Source organism: Gavialis gangeticus, unplaced genomic scaffold (genome assembly GCF_001723915.1).
Source record: "Gavialis gangeticus isolate Ggan-Ray unplaced genomic scaffold, GavGan_comp1, whole genome shotgun sequence".
NCBI lineage: Eukaryota > Metazoa > Chordata > Crocodylia > Gavialidae > Gavialis > Gavialis gangeticus.
Genome location: NW_017729001.1, coordinates 32,428,890 through 32,453,628, shown reverse-complemented (window position 1 = coordinate 32,453,628; position 24,739 = coordinate 32,428,890). Strand labels below are relative to the sequence as shown.

The 24,739-nt window shown below is 40.6% G+C and overlaps 1 protein-coding gene across 3 annotated transcripts in view; it reads right to left on the bottom strand.

The window, feature by feature from the left end:
* ATP2A2 (ATPase sarcoplasmic/endoplasmic reticulum Ca2+ transporting 2) overlaps window positions 1–24,608 on the bottom strand; it is a 69,468-nt gene extending 44,860 nt beyond the window's left edge. For 2 of the 3 annotated variants that reach the window (XR_002095625.1, XM_019507317.1), the window contains exons 1-5: window positions 24,357–24,607; window positions 23,912–23,929; window positions 23,735–23,817; window positions 13,498–13,602; window positions 5,671–5,809 (exon numbers count right to left, since the gene is read on the bottom strand). Coding sequence is in view for 2 of the 3 variants with exons in the window: in XM_019507317.1 (XP_019362862.1) it covers window positions 5,671–5,809; window positions 13,498–13,602; window positions 23,735–23,817; window positions 23,912–23,929; window positions 24,357–24,474 (463 nt within the window). In the remaining variant the exon portion in view is untranslated. Of the gene's footprint in view, window positions 1–5,670; window positions 5,810–13,497; window positions 13,603–23,734; window positions 23,818–23,911; window positions 23,930–24,356 lie in introns of all 3 variants that reach the window. The other variant, XM_019507318.1, reaches the window with a different exon arrangement.
* Between the last annotated feature and the right edge of the window lie 131 nt (window positions 24,609–24,739).

Here is a 24,739-nt window from a genome sequence, read left to right as displayed (position 1 = left end):
CATTAAGGAAGAAAAAAGAAAAAAGCACCTTTTCACCACACAGACATTTCAAACTCAAGAACAGGTATGTGACCTCCTCACGACTGCAAGAAGCTGATTCCTTAAACCACCTCTGAAGTGTCCAATACAAGAGCTGTAGTACAAGTTATTATTTATCATCCTTACAGCAATGACTTAACCCCCAGAGATGTCCACTAGAGATCAGCACATTTTGACAATGATGCAGCACCACCCAGTTCTCAAAGGACTCTTACAAGGTACATTAAGCAAATATTTGGCTGGTTTAAAAGAAAAGAAAAAAAGCCACATTAATGTAATGCATCACTTCTGGGTGAGATTTGTCTAAATCCCACCCAAAACAGAGTGTTTAGACTCAGAAATGCCTCTTGACCAAGGGACGTGTATTTTAGGACCAACTGCCATTCAGCACCAACTATACTACTACTCTATAACAAAAGACCTGTAAGAAAGTACCTCCAAATTAGAGACTGCTTTGACATGTGGGAAAAAACCTACCACCTGGTTCTTTATGCCACTCAATGGTGAGACACTTGCCTGGACACACAAATGTCATTGGCACCCTGCCCAGAATTCCATACCCAGATATGTATCCCAGCATGAAGTGCTCTGTCACTTCCCTACATGGTCATCTTTTTGCAAACACCATGTCAAAGGCCATCCCAATACTCTTACACTCGAGACAGAGGCATGCACACAGTCTCTGTCACCTCCAGGTCTTGACATTAACTATGGTACATAGTGTATTGCTCTTCTACACCGACCCAGAAGCTTTCCCTTGTCTGAAATAATTTAAGGTATTGAATGTTTCTGTCTTTAAGTATAGAATTTATAGCACCAATGTAAGAGTCCTTCCTATGCTAAAGCACTTATGAACTGTCCATCTTTCCTTAGGCTTACACCTTTAAAAAGTTCCTTGATATTCACCATAGTCACCTGCACTCAAAGAAAAAAAAAAAAGTCCAACTAGCTTTTGTTGAGACTCAAAACAGCTGAGAAAGAAAATGTTACTCAAGACTGAAATGCCTTAGAGAATCTGTTTGCAGAATTTAAAGCCCATAAACTAATTTTTCAAAATCAGATATCATCAGTATGAACATGTGACCAGATTTAAATCCATTCCAGTAATATTTGAATAGCCACATGCATTTATTTACAAACAAATGTTATCAACCTAATTCACACAAAAGTAGAGGTTCCTCCGTGTAAAAAAAGCCTACTGGTACCTATACATTGTGATCAACAGCAATTCAATTGAATAGATCATCTAACTGCAGGAGTCCCCATTTGCAAATCCAAGTTACAGCAAATCCCTTTGCTTTTACTGTTTGGGGGGAAAGTTTGTGGAGCAAAAAAAACCAAAACAAAACCCAGAAGTGTCAACATCTGCAATAAAGCTCCTAGAAAAAAAAAATAACTTGAGACCTTTTGTTTAAAGCACTGATTCGGGATGTTAGAAGTTACTCAGCAGCCAGCCTACCAATCACCTATGGTATCACTGACAGTAAAGCTGAAGAGGAAAAAAAAAAAATAACCACACCTGCAGGCAAAAGAAGAACAGTTACCCACATCAGAAGCATATGTTCTACCAAGCAAAAAAAAAAAAAAAACCACCCCAGAACTCCAGACAACCCTCCCCTACACTTTCACTGCTGTAATGAATACATGGAAGGCCTTCATATATCAAGCACACAAATGCAGATGTAAAGCATGCATTTATGCATTCAGTTTGCATGTGCAATTAAAAAATGTGAACAGTAAATTAAGAGCCAGATTCAGACAACTTCAAGCACAATCAGGAAGGTAACTTTTTACAGGAGTCAGTGATCGTTACTGAGAAAAGCAGAATCTGCTGGATGGCCAAGCAGACCCAAACAAACAGCCAGTTGAGCCCATGGTACCCGATTTTCACATCTGTGACAACCATATGGGCAGCCCTACTCGAACAGAGCTTTCAAGAAAAGCTGAAGTTCTTGAAACTGGATCATGCCCCCTATTAAAGCTAAAGTTAGAGTACATTTGGTTAGCTTGCTCCCTTTGAGATATCTAATATCTGGGCTTGAGAGTGGGCTTCACGTCTCCCGATGGATTGTGTGATCATGAGCTTTGTTAATTACATCACGCTGGCCAAGAAAGCAGTAACCTCGGTTTCGGTACACGACAGGTTCCTTGTATTAAGGGGAAACAAGATTGGTTAAGAAAACTGAAATTTATCTTATTTTATCATTCCCCTTGGTTTGGATGCCTCCAGTCACAATTTAAGTCAATCCTGGATGCACCAACAGGCTGACTATCCATTCACAATTCTATTAACATCCCTTTACAGAGTAACAAAAGTAACAGAATTGTAGAAAAGCAAAGCTGGAAGGGCCCTTCAGAGATCAGAGTCCAAAATCTGACCACAGGCAGAATTATCCCCATCCAAGCCATTCTATACATATCCATGGTCTAACCTATGAGCAAAACTATACAAATCACCCCAGACACAACCACAAGGTATACCACCCTGACATGCCACAGGCAAAGCAAGGGGACAACAGCAGCCAACGTCCGGCTGCTGCAAGGGTTAAAATGTGTTTGCAATCCAAGGAAGAGGGCCATGTACCCCACTAGAGGAAGGCAACCCCCCCTGCCCCCAAGCAGTACCAGTCTGACCATTGGGTAAGATTCCTTCCTGACCCCAAATATGGCTATCAGTCTGACCCCCAAACAGAGCAGCAAGACCCTCAAGCTAGGACACTTCAGGTTTAAGTCCTTGCAGGAGCACTGGCAGAGCCCAGTTACAATCCCTAGCTTCGACTGCAGCCAACCCCCAATGCTTTGGAGGAAGGCAAAAAGAAAGAGCACCCCGCCCACACACCCCCCAGCGGGAGGCAACGAATAAATAAATAAATACAACTCCTTCCCAGCCTCATGTGGCAACCAGCAAAGCCCAGAAGAATAGGAAATACCTGAACATAAGCAGAGGTGTGCCAAGATCATCCCTGACTGATGATGCCTCCAACCTCCCCTTGAAGCACCTCCAATGATGGAGATTCCCAGCTTCCCTACTATTCCACTGCCCCACCGTTGTAACAGCAAAGAAGTTTTTTGTTGATGTCCACTCAAAATCTATTCTGCTGCAACTTCAAGCTACTGGTATGCATCCTGCTCTCTGCAGTAAGTAAGAAACTTTTTTCCCCTCTTCTTTATGGCAGCCCTTCAGAGATTTAGAGACTGCTATCATGCCCCTCTTAAGTGCTTTTTCTGCAAGCTGAACATTCCTACTCCCCTTGTAGGACTTGCCTTCCAAGCCCTTTATCATTTTTGTCACCTGCCTCTGGATCCTCTCTAACTTCTCCACGTCCTTGTAAAAATGTGGAGCCCAAACTGCACACAATACTCTAGATGAAGCCTAACCAGTGCTGATTAAAAGAGGCACTATGACCTCTTGTGTCTTGTACCTAATGCCTCTGTAGACGCATCACAAAACTACATTTGCTTTGTGTGTGGCTACATCACACTCTAGACTCATACCGAGTCTGTGAGCTACCAAGACACTTAGATCCTTCGCTGTAGCGCTGTCATACAGACTGGTCTCACCCATTTTGTATTTTTCATTATTCTACCAAGCTCTGTAGCACCATGCATGTATCAACATGGATATTTTAACCTATTAGCTCCAGCCCAGCTTTCCAAGCTGTCAAGATCCTTCTCAATTGTACTCCTGTCTTCCAACATGTTTGCAATCCTTCCCAGTTTAGTCTTCTGCCAATCTGCTCGAGAAGCTCTCTATTTCAGCATCCAAATCGTTAATAAACATGTTGAACAGCACTGGGCCCAGGAAACACCCTTATGGGACTCCACACAAAACCTGCTGCCATTCAGACATGGTTCCATTTATAATTATCCGTTGCTTGCAGATAAGAGTTCCCATGACAGAGATAACTGCCTTCAAAAACTAGTAGTCTGGTGCTGGCATTTCAAGTCAGGTCAAAGATTGCTATAATATGCCTCCAGACCTGAAGTTTGTACTCCTGTTCTCAAGAAGGCTCAAAAATAAGTCAGAACTTGTGCTATTGAAACAAATGCTAAAAAAATATAATTTCAATTTTCGCATGCAAGTGAATGCCAGAAGAGTAGCATTGGAGAAGTGCAACCATTACTGAAATCCACAGAAAGTACCGATTTATCAGGTAGCCAATACAAAAATCACCACTTTATTTTTCTTCCTGTTCTTGCTCAAGAACAGATACAAATGGGAAGGTAACTTAACTGTTTATGGAGAGATGCATTCTCACTATAATTTCTGTTTACTGGGATCCTATAACTGTATCCTACAACATGAAGTCAGAGGTTTAGAACTGGGTTTAGGCATTTTAATATTTCTGAATGAGTGAAAGCTGGGCCAACAGCCAACATTAACCTCACCTGGAGAACCTACTTTCCTTGAATACTAGTAGCAGGATAGTCAGTCTTACAAATACCCATTTATTTTTTCCTGGGAAACTAATATGACTAAAAATGAAGTGAGAAAGATGAGAAGAAACACTGACATACATCTTAAGGTGATCTCAAAGGACCAGTAATTCATACAATGGTTAATGGCCTAAAAATTGTAAATGCAGCTATCCATGGGGTTTCTTTTTCAAACAAGACTCACTTAGGAGCTTTGTCTGCATAAGAAGCACATAGCAAAAACCTTCTACAGAAAAGGAAGCAGCTATTGGAAGCATAGCCATGTTCACAAGTAAGCAAATGTCATGGCAGTCTATCCAAAGTATAATGGAACACTACTTAAATTCTGGCATGGCTTTTTCTAAAATACCAAAGTTAGAAGATAAATGTTCCAAATACAAGAAGCCTGCAGTACTATAGGCATATGGTTCAATCACACTGAAATGGAGTTGATTTAGAAAAGTTACATTTGTATTAGAAAAATGTGCCCGTGATTACAGATAACACTTGAAAGATTAAACAAAACCACATGTTTCTTTAGTTTACTTAACGCAAAGTCATTTTTGGTTATGTGGATCTTCTACACAGCAACAGGAGAGAAAAAACAAATGTTTGTTACCAACAACAAAAGCAAGCATCATGAACAAATATATTCTCATAAAGGAAAGTATGCAACTGGCCCCTGCAGTAAAACTATAAAGTGATGGGCGTTTTTGTCCTAAAGAGTTTAAAGGCAGAAGATGTCTGTGCTGACTTTTGCACTTGCTTCAGGGGAAGGCGTATCAAACTACACTAGGCAGATTTCAAAGTTGGCCATTTAATAAGCCAAATATTTATATCCAATAAGCAAAGGAAGAATTGTTTTTTCATGCATTGTTTGGAAAGGGGAGATAGCTTGAACCCACAGTCGGAAGGCTAGACCTTAGTATTGCGGAAAAGAGCAGAGGTTGTATTCCAGCAAATGGCAAAGCTGTGCTTTGCTTTTACATCTCCCAGTCAAAAGGTAATGCTCCCTCAAGACACTTCCTAGATAACATACTCATTTAGCGTAAGATAATTACAGATGAACAGAGGTGGGATTTGTACAAAAACATGAGTAGGATACTTAATTCCCTCAGGCCCCTTTGAAAAAAAAAAATCCCATTTTAGGGCCTCAAATTCATTAAAAACAAGGTCACTTGAATGTGCAACTAGCATTCTGTAACAATAGCTTACCAGCTACTTCTACAATATCACCAGGGACAATGTCTCTTGCTTTAATCCTCTGTACACTTTTTCTGTCCTGTCGATACACTTTGCCCATTTCAGGTTCGTATTCTTTAAGAGCTTCAATAGCATTTTCTGCATTTCTTTCCTGAAAGAGAGAAATAAGATGCAAGGTCATAAAAGCTAGACATACTGCTAGAACAATCAGCACTCCAATTCTGTATTCATGGCATGAGATGACATTGTAAATCAGTTCTGCCATGCTCATTCAAACAGAAAATGATAGGACCCCTTAAGTAACTGAAACCTTCAAATTGAGGTTGCAGCCAGAAAAGCAACACAAACAGAATTCAGATATTACTGGACACTTGAAGGTCAAGAAGCCTTTATCTGGTCTTGTCAAAGTCGTCCCTCAAGAATATTTATTATCTTGTTAGTAGGAAACAATGGAAAACAATAGTTTTAGAAATCATGGGATTACAGTCTGACCTGAAGTAAGACTTCAGCAGAAACTTTAATAAAAAACCTGTTGGATATACTCATACATCAGCTGTCCAGTTCAGAAACTGACATCTTGATACCCAAAAATATCCCTACCCAATATCAGTCTGTAGTTTTCTCCAGGTAGAAATGAGTCAAGAAAAATCAGCAGAAAGGCAATTATTTTTTCAGAATTAAACTTACTTCTGAGCTATTTTCTTGTGCCCATCCTTTAGGTCTTTGTCCTATATTTGAACCTTTCCAAATTACGAGGCAAGCATATATCCACTTATAATAGCGTTGGTCATCTAGCTTGGATATAAGTATTGTCCAAAAGCCCTGTTCTTTTCACTTGTGAAGTAAAGATACTACATGACGACATTTCACAGCCTTTACTTGCCAACAAAGTACCTACAACTTCCTGTATATAGTGCCAAGACTGGTACTCTAAAAGAAAGAGCAACACACTTAGAATACAGATACAAATTATGACTATTTGTGTGGTCTCCAAAACAAAACAATTATTTCCATAATTCAACTCAAAGATAGTCAAGTTAATGTCTGCTAACTTGAATTCACCACTCTTCTCAAGCCAGCTCTATTTAGCTCTTTCTACAAGATAACAAACTATACTGGCAATCATTCAGATATCCAGACAAATACTATTTGGCAAAAAAGAGGTAAGGTTGAGAATGTTGCTTCTTAAAATCTTGCTAAAATGCTATAGATTAAAGCCCCAAACTGCCTAGTTCAGTAATTTACAGCTGAGGCTTCAGTACCAGCTGCAAATCTAATATAACCATCAGCTTATGCTAGAGAGTAGTTGCCACAGGAGACGAGACCTGGTTTACTTCAATATTTATTCTTAAACTTTTCCTATTGTTGCACTACCTTAAGTGCAGCTGTAATAGTTGGACAGTCTACTAGTGCTTCCACAACATCTTTGCATTCTTTCAATGCAGATGACAACAGACAAGATACTAACAGCTTGTTTCAGCTGCTGTGTCAACATTCACGGAAGTGAGAAAGTGATTAGTGCAGACAGCTTAGGCCTGCCCGGCTGAATACACACAGTCTCACATGGTATACAAAAGTCTACATTAACCTTTCCATACTATGTTTCCCTAAGCAAATTCAACCCCCAAGTTAAGAAACTACTAAAAATTTGTCAGCAGGTAGCAGAGCTGACTGCTGGTAGCCAGCCCTTTGTACAGTACCAGTTCAAGTGGGTAAAGGATCAGAAGGGCACAGAACACATCTTGAAGGTGTGGGTTCCATCAAGTCACCTGCCAAACTGTGAAACAGCAAGAGACAGGCACCGGGACACCAAACACTGGAAGCTACTGTGCTCTCTGAACTGTAAGAAACTGGGACATAGAGCTCAAATATAAGCTATTTCCCCTCTTCAGGGATGAAGGGCAGAAGTGAAGTCCTTGCCTGTGTGCTTATACAGAAAGCAGCCCTCAGTACGCAAGTAAATAATACGAAATCAGAAAAAAAAAACAACCCTCAGTCTCCTCAATCAGAAATTGGGAGGTGGGTGGGAGCAGGTATAAATCTTTTTTTCTGTGCTGCACAGTCTCTCTCACGCAGCTCAAATCCAATTCCTCCAACCTGGTTTCCTCTAAAATATTCAGAAAATTCTCTTCCTCCTGTAAATATGCTAAAAGTATAATGCCCACAAAACAAAGAGGAAAGAAAGATCACTCACTGGTGCCGAGATAGACTCTTGCCTGGATTGTCTGCGGGTATTATCCAAAAAACTTAAGACATTTGCTCTTTTAGCCCTTCAGAGTGATTTAGTTAAATATAAAAGTTCTCTCTAACAAATCTTTATCTAGTATGTCACTTTACACATCCATGACAGCCTTCTGCATATTTTTCCTTTGTACTTAATTACCGTAGTGAAATGCTGGACAATGAGAGAGATACTTTGTTTCATTTTCAATCTGCTCCTTTAGTATTCTTTTTTTCCCCGCAGATTGTCCAACCTCAACAAATTAATTTTTTTTAGGGATTTCTCAGCTCATTACAAGTAACAGCTAGACAGCTTTAATGTAGGCATTATTTCAGCTGCAATAAGCTAGTACTGTAGATTTTACCTATAAAAAGGGATGCTATGTCAACTACTATGAATCACCTAGATGATATTTGTCCATCTTTTGAAGAAGTTATGCTAACAACTGGATCATATCCTAAGGAAAAACCAAATCTACCATTATTTTTCCCCTATATTTGAGAACCATAATGCCAAAAACACCCTCATCTACTGACACTTCCTATCCTGGTTTAATTCTGCCCTCAAATAGATCCATTATTTGTTCTCAAACTCCTCCCATCATGGAATCATAGGCAGATACTTTAGAAGAATAAGGAGTGAATACACACTGAAGTGTAATGAATGCTTGCTCTAAGGGCATCTCAGTCCGCCTTCAACTACAGCAGTTACTTCCTATGCAGTAACAGTAACTCCTGCTTTTAGTTATTCCTACTTAGCACATTTAGGGCACATAAAGAGGTAACAAGTACCCCCCTAACCCAACCAAGCACTAAATGAGATTTTTTTCTACCTTTCTTGTAAATTAATTTCACTCTTCCCCTACAGGTAGAAAATGTAATTGATACAAGTCTTTCACATGTTCACCAGCAAGACAAACAATTCCATTTCAGTTCTCCCAAAAAGGATTTTAAAAATTGTTCCAGATAGATTACGTTTTTTGCTTCTTCTCTCAAACTAGAACAGAAGTTTTAGATTGCTGAAGTTTATTTTAGTGGAAAATTTCTTCATTTTCTATTACAATTGTGGTATACCAAAGGCGGCCTTCCTCTTATCTGATCTTACTGGATAGGATATGCTAGCACCAGAATCCATCATCAGGAGATACCACTCTTGTCATGTGCACAACAGCATGCAAACTGGTTAGTCTATACTTTGCTCTCCAATGCAGGTAGAAGACAACTATCGTTTCACAACCCCACAAGTGGGAGAGGTACATAGATTCTGCAGCTAGAGAAGTATATTAATTGCACAGAGATTAGCCCAAGATGAGACTGGCACTACAACAACACAGGCTGGAACCCAACCCAGAAACAAGCAACTTCTTTAGAGGTGCCCCATTACATCAGTTCATATTGTATCAGCACCAATAAAAGAAAAATCAACATTAAATCAGCAATCAGCTTTTTTTGGCTGACATGGCCAATAATGTTGCCAATAAGTGCTGCGTGCATGCATGCAGCTGGGAGCGCAGCACAGCACATGGAGAGCAGCATCCATCCAGTAAGTCTGTGGGAGAAGGAGGGGCATGGGGTGGGGAGATCACATCCCGGTGGTGAGGGAGCGGGGCAGGGTCTGCCCAGCCGGATTGGGGCCCGTGCCTCCCCCGGAGGTGTGCACAGCAGCAGAAGCTGCCCACCCCACAGACAAGCCATTGGGTCCACCCCACCCTGGCTGGGCAGTGCCTGCCCCTGCCCCAGCCCCACTCTCTCCCTCACCACAGGGGTCTTGATCTGCCCTCCCCACACCCCTTCACCACAACAGACTTACCAGCCAGATGCTGCTCTCCATGCTGCATATCAGGAATCAGACCAGTACTGGCTGACATGGCTGGTTAATAATTGGCCATCAGTATCAGCCCACAAAACCTTTACCAATGAACCCCAAATCTTCTCTCGCTCTCCCCTTGCCCTCAAACAAAATGCTCTTAAATTTTTCCCCTTAGGTGTGCAAAAGTGCAGCTCTTCTCCTGGTCAGTGCCTCCCTATTTTGTTGATAGGAATAGAGTGGGTAGAAGAGTTATCACTGGTTATGCTACAAAATTCTGCAGAAGGTAAGAGCAGGAATTGAAAAGATGCAGGTTCTAACACCAATCCTACAGGGGTTTTTTATTCATTTTTGAACTGTAAAGGTAACAGCTGCAAAAGAGCAAGGTATGAAGGTCTGGCAACCACAAGAGAAAATTGTTGGCCATTTTAAAAGAAAATGTCTTCATGTGAAAGGGAGAGTATACCTGTTACTAGAAGTTCTAGTTGGATGGATGTACAGTACTTATTTTGCCACTCACAGAGTTTAGTATTTGATAATTATGCTCCTGTTGACTAGACATTTGCACTTTTGAATCTGTAACAAAATGATTCCTGGTACTAGCTCTCATCAAGTTCTAAACTCCAGTTTAGAACAAACGGAGGCGTTAAACAACCCATACATGTTACTAGTGGGAACAAGTCACTAAAAATCAACCCTTTAAAAACAAACATCAGCTCTGAAAACCTTTGAGAAAAAAAAACAATTTTGGGGGAAAAAACATGAGGGGAAAAAAACATGAGGGGGCAAAAACAATTAAGTTTTACAAATAAAGAAGGTCTGGCAGGTCTTTCTTAGATAACTGAGAGTCAAGGTCCTAATGGACATCTTACATGTTCACAAACTGGAGGTTAAGATTTTCACAGCCATGCTAATGCTCTACCCATGAAAGCATTAAAAACTTATCTACTGAGCTCCAAGTGTGAAAACAAAGCTTTCAGAGCGTCACAGGAATTTTGTCTCTTGACAAAAACAGAAAATTTGAAACTGCAGATAGCAACACACTTAACTTACTTGCTGCTTTCAGTTAAAAAGTAAATACCCTTCCTGATAGACAGCTGGCTTAGATCTATAAATAAGAATATAAAAGAAGTTTCTTGGACAGCTCTTCAGATTTATTAGTTATTTACTCAAGGTCATTGTGTATGTGCACTGACCAAATGGAAACTTCCTTGTGTTTTAATATTGCTACAGAAATTAAGATGCAATTTAACTATTTAGATACAGCCAAATAGTTAAAAATGCTTTTGATTAATTCAGCATGTGAGACAGCAAGTGTTTTTTCTACAGATGTCAGCCGAGTATGCCATTACAGACTATGAAGTGGCTTTCCCCATATACCTTCTAAATTATTAACACACCACTTGCTACAATGGACATATAAAGAAAAAAAGCCTCATTTATCAGAGAAGCTTCAGCTTTTCACATTTACTTATTCTGTTGGCTCTTCTTCCCCCTCCTACTAAGATACTTGAGAGTATGGCAAAAAACAGAACACAAATATAGCTGCTTTACCAACCTGAAGTCATAACTGTATTCCCCACCTTCACTAGGTTTCGTGGTTTTTAAACAAGCATAAAAATTGGACTAATTCAGCACTAGGGAAGGAGTTTTTATATTCTTAATTTTTTTTTTAAATGCAGATTTGTCATTGTAAGCTTTGTAATAAGACCAGACTACTTGTCTAGAGTTCCCACCTAACACCATGGTTTGGCAATTTCTCATGTCCTTGCTTTTGCAGGGTTTGAGTTATGGATATTGTATGCATAATGATTCCATTTCACACTTCAGTTTGTTTTATATGTTGGTAAGTACTAGAGAGTTTTCTGATTATTTTAGTTAGTATGAGGAATTGCTTGACTCTATACAAGTGATATAAACTATAATTTGACTAGAATTTCTTATTCTCCATTCCAAAAAATCTCTTTTTATAAAAATAACTCAAAGATTCAGTACCAAACTCATCTGGCATCTGGAGACCAGTTTTATGAAGTTGTCCTAGTATGCCCTCTTTGAATATTAGCACGAAAAGAAACAAACCAGAACTGGCTATACTGTGCAATGCTAGGGGCTGACCAGTCTGTTTACCAGAACAGGGACCTTCAACACACTAAATCTTTTTAAAAACCTTGACCCATTTTGGTCAACCAAAGCAATCTAAGAGCCAATAAGGTAAGAAACACTTCTGCCCTGGAAGAGATGTTTTTCCAAAACAGTTTAATTTCTGTCTGTATAGGCTCAGAAATAACGTCAGCCACGTTACTGTTAAAAAAGTCACTGGCACTATGATAATCAAAGTCTGTAAGTTCATCATGCCACTTTAAAAATTGGCTTAAATATAAAAGTTGCTCTTTCTAAAGAACTGTTTAAAATGACTGTTTACTTAAAGAAAGCAATTCAACTATGACTTCTTAGATTACAGCTACAGAATTGGGCAATAGAGCAAAACATTTATGATCAAGACACCATTAAAATAGGACAGACAGAAAGGAAGATGGAGACTTTACAATCTCACCATCTGATTACCAAGCTGCTGGTGACTAAAGTTCTTTACGCAGCATGATGGCTACTATCACATGTAAGCTCTGAACTGTCAACAGCAAATCAACTTTATTTTGAGAAACTTCTTATTCCTGATGAGAAAGGATTCTTGCCTTATCAGGCTTTAGATTGCTAGGCTACACAAAATAGTTTTCATTTAGCACAAAGACCCTTTGGAACCAACCAAGTTCACAGCTGATTTTAAAGGTTCTGTAAGAAGTACTTTAGACAGAACTCCTGGCATTTCAGAATAAAATACAGTTCTTTTGCTACAATCTTTGTTCAAACACTTCAAATTCTGGACCACATCTCTCAATAAACAACAATTAGCTTCCATATGTGAAGCGATAGCAACATTTTAAAATGTAGTTAGAAAAACTGTAACTGCACAAGTTTTGCCTTAACATTGTTCATCTTACTAACTCATTGCCACCTTCGGCAGTCAGTGTGTTTGTTTCTTTTCTATTCTACTTGCTATTACTAATGTTTCTTTTCCTAATGCCAGTTGGTCTGAGCTGCAATGTGAAAGCAAAAAAGGAATTGCAAAATGTCAAACTGCAGTCTGAGCCACTGCAAGTCATCAAGTAAGAAAATTGCAATTCTAATATTTCATTAAGTAGTGTAATGGTTTTGCAAACTAAATTTATGTCATATGCCAACATAACCTGGAAGATCTCTAATATACATGGCTCATACTAGCCAGCACAGGAATTTCACAGTAAAGCTGACATTTGGTCTTAATGAGAGAGAGCTACATGCAGTTAGACCCACAGATATGCTTATTCAGCTGCAACTTTAAAATCTTGACTCTGGCAGCCTAATTTTTAAGTAAACCACATTTGTTTCAACTTCCAAGAGACTTTATCCTGTTCTGGAGTACTGTTACTTAAGGCTAAGAAGAATAATTATGAATTGTTCCTAGTCTGCATGACCTCTTTCCGGAGTTGCTTAAGGTATATTAAACCAAACATATGGCCCAACACATCTTGGTTGGTGGGTCATGCTGCACCATATATTTTATTCTTAACATTTGCAAACCTTCTTTTAAACCTTTAATTTAAACACTTCCCCGACACAAATTATTAATTTTTCAATTTTGTTGAATCAAATCAAGTATATACACTGTAAAAGATAATATACTGCTTTTACGATTCTCATTGTATAAACATCATATGCTTCTAATAGTCATGTGCAAAGGTTTGCTGAGGTTTGGCATAAAAGTGTTTGCTTACCTGCCACACGCCGACAATTGCATTGGCTACTAATATAAGTAAGATTACAAAAGGCTCTACAAATGCTGTGATTGTTTCTTCACCTTCTTCAAACCAGGCCAAAACCTGCAAGAGAGACCACAGTTAAATAACACAACAGATTTATATATCCACCATGGATAAGTAATTACATAATAAAAATGTATTTTGGAGCTCTCTCAAAAACATTCAGAGACATGATCATTTTTGCATCGGGAAGTTCCAGGGAAATTTCACGTTTCTTAGAAGGTATGATATATCATCCTGAAAATTTTTTGTTGCCTTATTTTAGCACATCCAGTGAAGTGGAAGACTAAACTGAATTCTGTTTCGTTATCGAATTTCTTGCCTTTGCCTACAAACTAGCTTTTTACTGCAATATTATTCACATGCTGGAAATAATCAGAATTTATAAAATAGTAAAACAAATTCTCTACAGCTAAGATACACACGTTTTGCAAACCAAAGGAAAAATTAAATACAACAGTAACAAATAACTAGTGTGATTTTGCTCTTTCAAACCAAATTTAAAAACAGTTACTTATACCATTCTGAAGCTTTTACAGAAACATAACATATACAATCCAACTGTATCTCTGCCTGACCAGGCACTTAAGTTTTGGCCCAGATTCATGTTGGTACTGTCAATGATTAGGAGGTGCACACAGCAAAAAGGCTTTCTTCTTCTTAAGATATGCTGCTTGTAAATTAAGTTCCCTTTGCTGTTCTGAGCAAAAGCAGACTGCACAAGGCCATAGCTTAGGAAGTTTAAAGATGGGACAGAGTTAGAAACTACAATCTACAATTAGGCCCACCTAACAAAGTGCTCACTTTAAGGCTTTCCAAGGCACAGGATATCAAGAGCTAGAATGAGATCAGAGTACAAGAATTCCTCATGTTTTTAGAAACATGAGGACAATTCTCCAAACTGATGTAGAAGTCTAACACCGTGCATTTTCCACAGTTTTGTTTCTAGTACAATCCCAAGAAGACTCAAGCAACTAAAGATGCCACATTTTGGGCGAGTCTACATGTGATGCTATGGTGACCATGGGCAAGTGCCTGCAGGCAAGAACTGGGATACAGAAGCTACTTCTCCATACCAATGCACTCCCCCAGTATAGCACACCACTACAGCAAAGTGCCTGCTAACAATAACCGTGCGCCGAACGTATAGCACAGCATGGGTTGTTACTTCCCTGTGATTTAGTGCTTCCAAAAGGAAATACAAAATCACAGTGTAGTAATAATATTGCCATAGCTACATGTGTAGACCTCCCTTTGAAGGCTTCCGTTGAATTCTGGTAATCATCTACACCTTTGTCATTCATCAATTCTTAATCAGTCCAAAAACTTATGGAAGAGCTCTATTCACTAAGACCAGGCAACCTTCTGCAATGACTGAAGAGAGGGAGAGAATTTTGTTAGTCAATATGTTGAGCAACAAGAAGCATCTGAAATGACAATAAGTAGGAACAACGTGTTGAGGTAATTAGTGCTGTAGTTAAGCAATGCCACTGAATCACCAACAGCCTGTAGCAAGCATCGTCATACTGCACTAGACCTACTGCTCAGTTGTGTAACACACCAGGATTTTCAGAAGGAAGGTGCAACATCAAAACCTCAAACAGAAAAAGCCCAATCAACCAAGTTCAGCATGAAAGCAAGTTTAGTTAAGACAGTGAAAGTGTTTGACACTTCGGTGTTATTAACCACACCTCGGGTCCTGCAATAAGCAAGGCAGCACCCTGTTAAGCTCAGTTAATTGATCTTCTCAAGCAATATAGTGAAGACAACATAAAGCTTCATAGCTCCTAGCCTTTTATTCCAATCCTGGGAATTTTGGGTCATAGATACAGACAGTGAGTCAGTAAAAAAGTCACCATCACTACTGGCTCCACCAAATAACAGTTCTTTCTATGCAATAGCCACCATGGTCACAACCACCAGTAAAACTGGAAGAGCAGTTCCTGACATGTGCTAACCTTCTGAGAACACGCAGGCATGTTCTAAAGCACACTGACCTGGATAAATCCACTTAATATCCCCGGGTGTGGGCAGACAGAATATTTTAAGTCAGCATTACTGGCAAAGCAGCAGCAGACAGATAACAGAAGCTCCTAACTATGTAATTCTGCCTGGTCAAGTGGAGAATAACGTCCCCAAAAACAGGGTTAAAGCTCTGCTGATGAGTACACCAGTTTTGGCTTCATCCCTCTGCTTCCATCCCCAATTAACAAATTTATTATGTTATCCCTATGCTGTACTGACAAGGAACTGTAATTGTGCCAGTTATGCCAAAACAGCTATACACCTGTTCCCAATTTTAAATAATTTCACAGCAGTTTTACAAACTGTACTACATGTGAACCTCTGTCTATAACCTGCATCATTTTCTCCCCATCTCTTACAGGTGGAGGAATAGTTGAGTCTGTTTTGAAAAACAAGGCACTATAAATGCAAGTAGCTTGCAACATTTATATCAGCCACATACAGAACTAGCTGGAGTAATTAATATTTGCTTACAGCATCTAATATTATATGACAAAGCACAGGAACATGCAACAGGCAAGGGTCAACAAAAAACAATTCTGCTCCACCTCACAAGCCACATAACACCCCCCTAACACTATCACAGGAGCAGCTAAATCACGGCTCATGAGCTACACGTAGCCACCAGGGATTTTAAACACAGCTCCTAAAGAAAGAAATTCATATTCTGGGGTATGTGCATTTTCAAAAGCTGTGCCTTGCCATGCTCTCAGCCAAGATAAAGCTTTGATTCGCACCTAGAAGGGTTAGCAAGTTCCGCCACTCCTGTTCTGTAACAAAATGCAGGACTGGAATGGGCCTCCTGAGCATCAAGTTCAGCCCAGTGTCCCCAAACAGCCATCCACACAAAGAATCTGCGAAATCATATGTGGCAAACTTCACACAGCACAGCCACAAAACACCCTGCTAAAGGAAGAAAAGACTATCAAACCCATGCCAGGCTAAAGCACAGGAGAAACAAGGGTGACACCCATGCAAGGGCATGGAATTTGCTAGGTTAGAGTATACTCATGCCACCCTAAGAACACCATGCTCCACCATACAGAGGAATGCAGACAGCCCCAGTGGCCCTTAACCCCAGTTCTGCCAAACAGTATGACCCAGAGTGCATGAGAACAATTCTCCAGCCAGGTACCAGGGGGGTTTCCAAGCACTAGCAGGAGTCCCACTGCATCCCAACCAAAATGCAAATGCCCCAAGGGCCAAGCAGAGCATTCACAGAGACTGGGGAGGCAGGCCTAAACAGTTCTTCACCCTCTCTGATTCTCACCCAAGGAATGATTTTATGAAGAGTAATCTTATCTCCTCTCAATTTATGTTTTCTTAAGCTAAGCTCTTTAACCTTCTTTAGGTTCCCCTTTCACTTCCCGGTGGCACAGTTTAAATCACAGCTTGAATTCACTGGTGACCAGAATCATACATAATATTCTGCTAGGATCTTGCCCCCCCGCCTTGCAGTCATACTAATATTTTACTACCCATGCCCAACCTAAAATAGGCTGATGTAGTCCTAGGATTTTTCACAGTTGCGCTGCACTTGCATCACCTGATCATTCTTCAGCTCTACCGGCACACCAGGTCCCTCTGCTCCACAAGTCTACAAGCCCCCACTATGAAGTTCCACAAAGAAAGCAGGAAAACCTAACAGGCAAGGGCTCAAGGCATGGCCAGGGACATCACAGGTACCTGTTGGACAAGCTATGAGCAACTGGTGTTAGGAGGTGGACCATGGCCTACACTACAGAATGTAAACACAAACAAAAAAAAACAAACACCAGCTGTCCTGACAAACTGGCAAAAGCAAGAATTCCTTCTTTTCTTCAGATCTGGTCTTTGCAAGTCAGTGATAGCTTAAGCTAAGAGAAACAAGAGAATGGGGATATTAAGACTGATGCTGAAGCCCTGGCACCACCCTCCACAACTTCTTGGACTGTATCGAGGTGACATTAAGAGTTAAGAAGTGATAGAATTTCCTATATACTTCAGATTATATAAAATAATAATATACATTCTATAGCAAAATCTCTCTCTATAGATATATAGCTATAGAGAGAGCGAGCAAAAAACTACCCATAGCGTTCCATTTCACATTTAAACAGGAGTGCAATTCCAGGGATTAAGGGAAATACCTAACAGAAAAAAGCATGAATATCCTGTCACCACTAAGAGAATGGAAAGAACAAGAGAAGTTTAAGGGCAACTGTCACCTCAACAACTGTCTAATATTACTATGCTTCATTTGATTACTCAAGTTTTTTTTTGGGGGGGGGGGTGAGGGAAAACAAAGATTTACAGCTTGCAGAAAACTAATTCAAATAAAGTTCACTAAAGGATGAAGTCAAGGAGTTATGCTATTTTTTAAAGCAGAAACACAGACACTGCATGCAATGACAAGTATGGGAGAAAAGCAGAGACAGGATGCTGGAACAAGTCAGCCAGCAATAAATGACTGTGATTAATCCAGTTAAGAAAACCAGAAGTATGCAACTAGTGCATTGCAAGATGTGTATTCCCAAAAGAAAGCATAATCAGATTCTAGTATGAATACGTGTATGAGAGAAAGAGAAGAAAACAGATCATCTCAGGTGACTAATCACTTTTTAGGCAACACTTTGGAAAAAATCCAAAAAGCAAGAGACAGAAACCACTGTTAAAAAAAAAAAAAAAAAAAAAAAAGGAAGTCTGAGAGTTCCACTGCCCAGGACCAGTTGTACTACTTGACTTGGTAGTTGGGAGAAAAGGTATTCTGTTGTCTGGGGCCAAGACACGTTTGACACTTGATGGTGGCAATTTAGAGGCACATACCTGAGAGAGAACATGCACACATGGTTTTCCTCTTGGACTACTCAGATTTAAAGATTCTATAGAGTTTGCGCACGTTGTCTGTGCTCAACTAGAACTAGTTTTTCCCCCAGACTCAATGTACACTTTATTAGTACAGAAGGATGTCTTTACACGTACTGCAAGGTGGGGAGAGGGAGTGAATTTTAATTAGAGCAGCTCCAGAGAGCCGCTCTAATTAAAATGTGCATAGCATTTCATGTATTCAGCATCCTACACTTCAAAATGGCAGTGGGGGTGCTTTAACTAAAACTCATTCAACAAGCTTTAGTTAAAGTGTCTCCACCACCATTTTGCAATGCAGGGACACCAAATACATGCCACACCAAGGCTGCTGGAGTTTTCTTATTAGAACACCTGATTAATCAAGTCTGTTCTAACACGTTCCAATTAAAGCGTGTCAGAGCAGGCATCAGGCACATGTATAGGAGCCCAGAGACTATTTATCAATAGGTTTCCCTCAAAAAACTATAGAAAAAGGATGGTAGCCTTAGCATACTGCCATACAAGTTATTCAATGAAATACTGCCATACAATTCAATTAAGTTGTTATCTATTAAGTTTCCTTCATTTCTCCGGAATTTAATTCCATTACTCAGGAACTGGGGGTGGGGGGAATAAAAAATAAATCGCTTCTTGCTAATCGTTATTGAAAAACAAAATTCAGCAATGATTGCAAAGGAAACTGAAGAGTATTAAAATTAACAGACTGCAAGTATCCTTCAGACATCCTGCCCTATGTTTTTGCACACACAATTGCTTTGCTACTCATTTAAGGGAAGCAGAAGGAAAAACAGAAGCAGTTGGCTCCCAAAATTCTTTACTAGCTAGAGTAACCTAAGGGGTTTCCTTTTTTTTCTTTGTTTTAGAGCCACAAAAAAAATTACTTCTTACAGCCCTGTGACCCTTCCTTGTCAGACGATATCTTGGGTGACATTGTATACTCTGAACTTTGCTGACAACATGCCAATACAATACACCAATGCTGTTCCTACTTATGCAACATATGTTCATTCCTATTGCAGGTCTAACAATCAAGCTGGTTCCTGGGCCATTTTATAACAAACACTGCAATCCTCAACAAAATTGATTCATTTCAGCAGTAGTTAGCTTGCATGAGGGCTGAAAGACCAGGCTGTAACATACTAAACTGGCCTGCCAACAATTAACATTTCTGGGCTATATTTATAACAATACCCAATATTACTCTAAATCTGCAGAGCTATTTGCATAACGAGTTTCTAAAGTGTTCCCTTTATGCCCTATTTATCTTAGAGGAGTTAGTAGCAGTAAGTAGGGCTGCTTGCATGATTCTCTATTTTAGATGTTACAAACACTGTATCTAAATGACATTATGTCCAGTATGAGAAAATTCATCCTAAAATACACAATTAAAGCATTAAGATTTCATGGTCTTGTACAGGAGTCAGGAAGTCCTAGTTAACATCCAACTAACTTTCCTTTGTACACATATGTATTATGGTATCAAAGTGATAACCTACTATTTATGAAGACTTCCACACTAACCAAGCGTTAAGCTTCTTTAAATAGCTAATGTCCTCAGTTATTTATTACATATACGATAAACCATTGTTGGGCAAAAAAACTGTAGATGTCACATATCGTAAAGAATCAGAGCTTACAGACAATCTAACTGGCTCATCTTCTGAGCTGCACCTAAACAGTCAAGCTACTAAGGCCCTGACAACATCTAAATGTATCAGTTTTCAAACTATTATTTCTGTAGAGTCCCAAAGATTTTGATAAGACACTGTGGGAGAGGTCCATTCCTATGGATCCTTTTTCTTCTCTAAGATGTGCATTTTAAGTCCATAAAGACCTACCAAGAGAAAGACAATGACAACCCCACATCTACATTATAACAAGTACTTGGATACCATCTTTAAAACTATACTAATTTTAAATGCAATGTGTTCTTGTATCAGTGTAAGAATAGCCTGTTTCAAAGGACTGCAGCCCACATACCACTAATCATGCACAACTGTATAAAGTACTTCACAAAGTGCTCTGTAGTACACCTAGTGTAAAGGTACAGAGGCAAGAGTGCACCTGCAACTAATTTTTTCCATTTTCTCACTTGAGCGCTCAGCCATGCAGCCTTAACAAAGGGTTTAAGTGGCATTGCATGAACACATTTATATGAACTATATAATACAATGGAAGAAATAAAACATGTTCTCCTGGATACCTATCCCATGTAAAAGACCTTAGGAGTTCTGAAGCTTTTGATAAGCAAGAGATTAATAACATTCCTTCTGGAGCAATGAAACATTCAAAGGCTACCTTTATTATGCACATGTGTGCTGCCCAATGTTCTTAAAATACATGCTGCCACCTTTGTGCTATTAATGACATGGTCCATGCTCTCTGAGAGCGTTAAAGACGCCTAAACTTCAAACAACCGCAATCCTTCTCTTTCCATATTTCACTGATACTTATGCCCAATTCCAACATTCAGCTCCCAGACTGATTCAGCATTGATATAATTCAAAAAGGAATTTGCAAAGATTAAAAGCCCTTGGAGAGTGTATTTCCCCCTCTCATTTCTACTTACAAGAATCTGAACCACTTTTTCCTCCAACTTTTACATTCTGCTTTTTGATAGAGATGGGCCTGAACATTTTCATTTGATGGAACAACTAAAAGCAAGGTTTAGCACAAGCAATATTGCCTATACTACTAGCTACTTCTATACAGTATCTTATACACAATTCAAGTACCGTGTTTCCAGCTATCTTACAGATTAACAAGATTGTGATAAAAAATGATTTTTCAGTGAGAACAAAGCACTGCACCAAATTTCTGCATCTGGGTCTGATCTAGCCCCCCACCAGTCAATGCCATCATCATCAAAAAGATCCCCACATTGCTTCTACCCCAATGACACATCCCACCTGAAAACCAAAGCAACCTTGATGCACTTCATTTTAATGAATATGCACTCCCTGGCATCTAAATTCTTCCACCAAGTTTTGCATAATAACATAGTGGTATTGATACAAAGCCTAACCTTACTAGCTTTAAGCAGCCCAATTTTCAGCAATTATTAGACATTATAAAATGTCCTAAGTTATCTTAAAGGTACAGCAAACCAATGCTAAAAAGGTTAATTTGTCTTTTGATATAGATTTTTTTTAAATGTTTCCTAGTAGCAGATATGGGCCATGAGCCTAACACTGATATCTACCTCAAGTGAGTATTTTCTGAACATGAGAATTTAAACTAAACTGTTCACATCCAATATTTTATATGAAAAAAGTTCATATTTGTAAAGGGGCAGAACAGTTGCTTGAAATACCAGAGCTCTGAAAGAGCCTACTAGCTTTCAAAGGTAAAAAAGTCAACCACCAAAGGAAGGCCAGAAAGAGCAAGTGGGCCTTGATCCGAAGACAAAAAACAAAAGCAAGTGAGAAAGAGTGGTCTGCTGCAAATCAGAGTCAATAATAATTGTGGTTTTACCCAATTTTTCATTCACAGGCCTTTAAAAAAAAGGCTGTAAAACAAAGGGATGAAGGGAGGCAAGAAACCTGTGGCACTAAAAAATGAAGTAACTTGCCCAAGGTTACACAACAGGACAATGGCAGAACCAGGGATCACATCTAGTTGTAACCCTATGCACAGGACTAGAAGTCCCCTTAATGAGCTAGAGAAAAAAAAAAAAAAGAAAGGAAAAAAACAGACTAGTCCAACTGCTTTATAGCAAAGCATACTTGGCCTAGTACATTATCTAACCTTTGTTAGTTTAGTAGACTATTAAATCAGTCAGCTGATTAGGCTTAATTTAACATTTAGTGAAACTATCTTTTCACCTATTTAGTCTGAATGGAAATAGAATGCCAATTTTTTCAAGTAGCAACTTAAGACTCCACCACCTTCCCATCATCATCATTCTTCCCCTTTAATCTAATGAAAGGTGACTTTTTTTTTTTTGTTTCATCCTTCCCTTCACCAAACCACCTCCCCCAAATGTTCATTCATTTCACAAAATTGCAATTACTAAACACATTTCCTCCCAGGGAAGCACTGAATCAGCTACAGCCTGTGCGTTCTCCACAGGCAAGATCAATGCCAAGCCTTGGCCGGCTGGCAGCAGTGTACGCATACCAAAACCAGAGCCCTCTTTGAAACAGCGTTAGTTTTCGGACACTTGAAGCCTCCATTGGCCCACAATCAACAACAGTCTACTGCATCAGGCACAACAGGGGACAAACCGAAACAATTGGGGAGAGGGAGGGCTAAGACTGCATATTTATATCAATATTTTATTTTCACCGATATCAGTTCCAGGACCAATCGAACGTCCACTTTCAGTTGTAAAAGCACCGAGCACGTATTTCCCCCCAGCCCCCAAACAGTTTCTGCAATTCTGGAGCAGAGTCTAGCAAACAAACTTTTTACTCCCCCATCTAAATCTCTCATGTTGTACACCTTGATTACATTCCCCCCTCCCCAGCTAAAAAGCCAAAATTATTCTGTTCACAAGAACATATGCATCCCCCATTTCCTTCCTCCTGCACTTAATAGTCTGCACTGCATTTCTCCAGTTCCTTAGCAACCACACATCCCGTATAGATTGCAAAAACCAGCTAGCCATTTAATCACTTTTACGTCAAAATCCAGAATCAGCGAGAGTTCCTTGTTCTTTCAGCCTGATGTGCCAGGCAAGGGGTCCATTTTATGACTAGACTGTCCAAAGGTCAGTTACCAAATTTGGTCAGCAATGGTGCCATCGTTGCCGTCATCATTCTTGTCAGTGTCAAAAGCAACAACTGTCACCTTACTATTATCAGGGAGGAAAGGCCACTGGAATATTCCCCATGCAAATTCTATTTACAGTTTGCACCATACCCAAAAATGTCTTCCAATGCCTGCTCGCTCAGCTTGATAACAATTAACTCGAAAAGAAAAAGAATGACCCGGTAAACTCTGACTTAATCAAGGGTAAGTCTGAGAAGCAAAAAAAGAAAAAGAAAAAAGGTTGGGCAATCCCTCGTGAAATGGATATAAACGTCAGGTCAGATACCAGTGACCTTTTTCATGGGTCTGAGAGTCTCAGCTTAGTTGGCATTCAGATCTCCTGTTCGCTCCCTAAATACAGCTGGGAGAATTCGTTTCAGAACACAGCAGAATAAAACGAACGCTGAAGCAGACATGCAAGACTCAGCACACCGTTTGCTATTCTGCATCTTACGCTAGCTCTTCTTTAAACAGCCTAATAACTCCGGGAGCAATCTGTACACAAGCGGAAGCGCAACACTGGTTAATGTAGCCTGGGAAAAAAAAAATGGAAACCCTTCATACTTACGAAGGATATACAAGCTGCCAACAACAAAATCCTAACTAGCAAGTCTTCGAACTGTTCGATCACAAGCTCAAGTAACGTTTTCCCTTGAAAGAAAGAGATAAAACAGATATGATGTCATTTCGGGGACACGCACAACGCAGCGGTGGTGGTGGGAGGGGGGGGGAAATCGCAGCTTACCTTCCTCAGCCGGCAGTTCTGCAGGCAGCAGAGATTTTTCCCGGGGAACATGTCAAAGAGAAAGGCTATTAGTGACAGATTACTGCCGAAAAGAGCCACGAACAATGCCCTGCCCCAGGCGGGTTTGAAGGGGGGGGGGCTCCTATATTTCCAACCGATTCAGCCAAGTCATCGGGGTAACTCCTGGCCGCCGGTTTGAGGCGAATGTGGACAAATCGCTGGCACGAAATGGAGACCCGCGGAGGTGGTGGGGTCGCCTGAAGCGAGTGGGGGAGACGCACCCCCCTCCCTTCCCTCCCTCCCGGGGGGTCCGGCCGAGCCCCACGGTTTGGTGGGGAAAGAGCCGGCGGAGCAGGGGGCCGGGAGGCAGCGAGGCCCCGGGCCGGGGCTGCCCACGAGGCGGGGCCGCGTCAGCCATCTTCCCCGCGCGGCCCGCGGCACCTACCGTTGGAGCCCCACTTCTCCTTCAGCTTCTTGACCTGCTCCAGGCTGAGGCCGGTGCTCTCGTTGACGCCGAAGTAAACCAGCACCTCCTCCACAGTCTTGGTGTGCGCGTTCTCCATGGCGCGGCCTCGGCCTGCACCTCCCGCTCCTGCTCCCGCTCCTCAGCCCCGCGTCCCCCCGCGCCGCGCTGTCACCATAGACCCGCACGACCGGACGGTGCCGAGACAGGCTTGGCTATGTGCGTCTGTCGGGGGCTCGGCCCTGGCGCGGTGTGGTGCGGGCAGAACGGCCGCGCGAGGCGAGAGCGGCTGAGGCGGCTGCGGCGGCGGCTCTAATAGGATTTGTCGGCGGCGGCGCGCGGCGGCCCCTCAGGCGGCCGCGGCA